At 48.0% G+C, this 3,594-nt stretch overlaps 1 protein-coding gene across 4 annotated transcripts in view; it reads right to left on the bottom strand.

The window, feature by feature from the left end:
• Positions 1-2,029: 2,029 nt before the first annotated feature.
• The window catches only part of TRAFD1 (TRAF-type zinc finger domain containing 1), a 34,380-nt gene continuing 32,815 nt past the window's right edge, over positions 2,030-3,594 (bottom strand). For 2 of the 4 annotated variants that reach the window (XM_008583962.1, XM_008583963.1), the window contains exons 11-12: positions 3,280-3,352; positions 2,916-3,038 (exon numbers count right to left, since the gene is read on the bottom strand). In XM_008583962.1, the coding sequence (XP_008582184.1) occupies positions 2,976-3,038; positions 3,280-3,352 (136 nt within the window). In that variant the 3' untranslated portion in view covers positions 2,916-2,975. Of the gene's footprint in view, positions 2,888-2,915; positions 3,039-3,279; positions 3,353-3,594 lie in introns of those variants that run through there. The other 2 variants (XM_008583964.1, XM_008583965.1) reach the window with 2 other exon arrangements.

Here is a 3,594-nt window from a genome sequence, read left to right on the forward strand (position 1 = left end):
ACACATCTGGTGAAGGCCTTCAGTGATCCAGGGGTCTCACATGGCAGAAATGGCAGAGGAGAGACAGAGAACTTCTCATGTGGTCTTCTTCTAAAGCCCTCAGAACCATGCCCATGACCAGCACTAAACCATTCACTATGGCAAGGTCCTCACAATTTAATCACCTCTTCAAGGCCCCACCTTTCAATTACCATAATAGGATTTCCCACCCTCTTAACACTGTCACAGTGGAAACCAAGCCTCCAACATATGAAACTTTGGAGGGACACAATTCAATTCACTGCATTCTGGTCCTTGCCCCGCAAAACTCATGTTTGTTTCACATACAAATACATTCATTTCATCCCCAAAGTCTTGACTTGTTACCACTCAAAATGTCCAAAGTCCAAAGGTACCATCTGTAAAATCAAAACAAGTTACCTACTTCCAAGATACAATGGTGGGACCAACACAGGGTATATATTCTTCATTCCAAAAGAAAAAAACAGGACAAAAGAAAGGGGTAACAGGTCCCAAACATGTCTGAAACCCAGCCTGGCAGGCATCAAATCTCAAAGCTGACAAATCATGTACCTTGACTCCATGTTTTACGTCCTCTGCATGCTGGTGTGGGGGATTGGGTTCCCAAGTCCTCGGGCAGCTCTGCCCCTATGGTTTTTCTGGTCTTGGGCCACACTGAAGCTCTCCCAGGCTGGTGTTGCATGCTGGTAGCCCCACAATTCTGGGTTCTCCATGGCAGACCTGCTCTCACAGCTCCACTAGATATGGCCTTGGTGGGGTCTCTCTGCTGCAACTCCAACCCACATTTCTATTTAGCATTGCTCTAGCCTAAGCTCTTTCTGGTGACCCTGCCCTGTGACAGTTCTCTTCCTGGGCCCCCAGGCTTTTCATATATCCTTTGGAAGCCAGGTGGAGGCTCTGAGGCCTCCATAGCTCTGGCATTCTGGGAGCCTGCAAACTTAACACCATGCGGATGCCATCAAGGCTTCCAGCTCTTATCTTTCAAAGCTGCAGGTCCAGCCACACCTGGTGCCAATTTAGCCATGGCTCCAGCTAGGTGCAGGTGCTGAATGATCCTGTGTAAAAACTGAACTGCTGAGGGGTAATGGATAACCCTGCTAAGGCTCAACTAATCTCAGGATTAAGGCTTTTGAGGAACTCTGCCTTTCTCTATTCATTTTTTAAAATTTTTATTGAAATGTATTGATTTTACATATTTATGAGGTACAGTGTCATATTTCAATTCACGTATAAAATGTGTAATGCTCTATTCAGGGTAATGAGCATATTCATCATTCCAAAACAATAATTTCTTTGTGATGTGTACATTTGATCTCTTCTCTACTAGTCATTTGGTAATGTGCAGTAAATAGTGTTAATTATAGATTCCTGGGTCAACTATACACCGATAGGACTTTTTGTTTATCTAGCTTGGGAGGTTTCCTTTCTCCCTGTTTGAACTTAGAAGGGGCAGGGCGCAGGACCATTTGATTCCCTTCCATCTCCACCACGCTCATGGTGTTCACTACAGTTCTCAGTTCATGGGCCAGACCCAGATGGCAACTTTTATTTATTTATTTTTTTGCAGCTGGCCAGTAAGGGGATCCGGACCCTTGACCTTGGTTTTACTAGCACCATGCTCGGCCCAAGGCAGTCCCCTCCCCTATCTTTAGGCAGCTACAAGGTGTGGGGGCCATCCTGGGAAAGTGTGACTTGGGGCATGGCCTAGGCCTGGGAAGAGGCAGGAGGCGCACAGGGCCTCCCTTTCTCTATTCAGTCTGAGGCAACCTCCCAACCGCCAATCATCACCAGAGCTACAGCAAGCCTGTCAGTTACCTCAAAAGTCCAATTTAAGAGAAGAGGACCTATACCTGAATAGTGTGTTCTGACTAGGAACTCACACTGGAGCTGCTAGGGTAACAGGAAGCCCAGAGAAAGCCCAATCCTATTCACCTCCTCCCCACACCCCAGAGCTAACTTCAGCCCACTGTGACCTTTCTGCACAGGAGAAAGAACCACAAGACTTAGCTGAACTCCAAGTACAAACTTTATTTCTATTACAAGGAATTTAATAATAATGACTGTAATAGTAAAATTAAAAAGAGGGGGAAGGGACTCTGACACAATTTTCAGAGCAAGTCTGGGACTGAGGCCTCAGCCCTGATGAGGGCAGAGCCCAGTATGGCCCTGGTTAGCCCTCAGCCCTCTCCAGTAGAGGGCAGTGAAGACCAAGGAGCCATCTCCCCACCAGAAACAGAAGGCAGTGATGCCAAATGCCAAGGAAATAGCTTAAAATATCACCCCTAGTCCACTCACCTCCAGCTCAACTCATCTCCAAAAGCCTCATTCCTAACATACATTGCAACTGCCCTGAGCACTTTACCAGAGCTCCTCCACACACAGCGGAAGCCCAGAGCCTAAAGTAGTCAGGGCAGTACACAGGAGAGGTAACCCAAAAGCCCCCCAATTTAAGCCCCCACAGGGAAGAGAATCACTTCACATGCGTATCAGGTTTCCAGAACCCTCCCCTCCATCCACCAGGACCACACAGCACCAAGAAGCAGTGGTGACAGTATGTCAAAAAATGGAGCCCTGGTGGGCCAAGAAGCCATAACTTTTATTTCACTGCTGCCAAAATGTGGCAGCTAAGGCTGAAACATTTCTTAGCAGCCTCTCTGCTAACCCTCCCACAAACCCACAAATTCCCACAGCACAATCTCAGAAGACACAAAATGGCCATAACCTAGAAAAAGTTAAAATCAAAAAAATCTCCCTTGCCCAAAGAACCAGAGAGGCAGGGCCTGCACTGCGGCAAGTGCTGCTGTGCATAGAAGGTAGAAACCAATGTGAAGGGTCTTTGGAGGCATCACTCCTCCTCCTCCTCTTCCTCTTCTGCATCAGAGGCAGGGCCTGCACTGCGGCAAGTGCTGCTGTGCATAGAAGGTAGAAACCAATGTGAAGCGTCTTTGGAGGCATCACTCCTCCTCCTCCTCTTCCTCTTCTGCATCCCCAGTTCCCTGTTGCTTGGAGGGCTTTGCCTATTGAAGAACAGAGCACAAACAAAGTTTTATGTACAAAGTGAAAGAGCAGTACTCTTCCTACCCACCAGCCTCCTCCCACCCTGGAGCCCTGAAAATGCCCAGCTTCCAGAGAAACCTCCTCATCAAAAGCTAAAGGAACAGTCACACAACCAGCCTGGTCCCAGCAACTACTATGACCTCAAGAGTCACACCAACCCGCCTGTTCTCCTTGAACATTATGGTCTGGATCTCAGGTTACCTTTGAAGTTATGTTGTGGTAGTTGGCAGCTGCAGGGGTGACCCGGGAGCTCCTGCCACTTTCACTCCTACCACTGAAAGAAAAGGATTGACAACTAGCTCCTGAGATGCCCCTGAACAAAAGTCAGAAAACTCAAGAGGGAACAGAAATAGCTGGTGCCAGAGCAAAAGCAGCCCTCTGCTAATAGACAAAACAAATAAACTAAAAAAAAAGAAAAAAACCGGGGCCGGCCCGGTGGCGCACTGCTACAGTGCGCCGCTTGGGAAGTGTGGTGGTGCTCCCGCCAAGGGTTCGGATCCCACATACAGACCGGTT

The sequence above is a fragment of the Galeopterus variegatus genome, unplaced genomic scaffold (genome assembly GCF_000696425.1).
Source record: "Galeopterus variegatus unplaced genomic scaffold, G_variegatus-3.0.2 Scaffold3105, whole genome shotgun sequence".
NCBI classification, from domain to species: domain Eukaryota; kingdom Metazoa; phylum Chordata; class Mammalia; order Dermoptera; family Cynocephalidae; genus Galeopterus; species Galeopterus variegatus.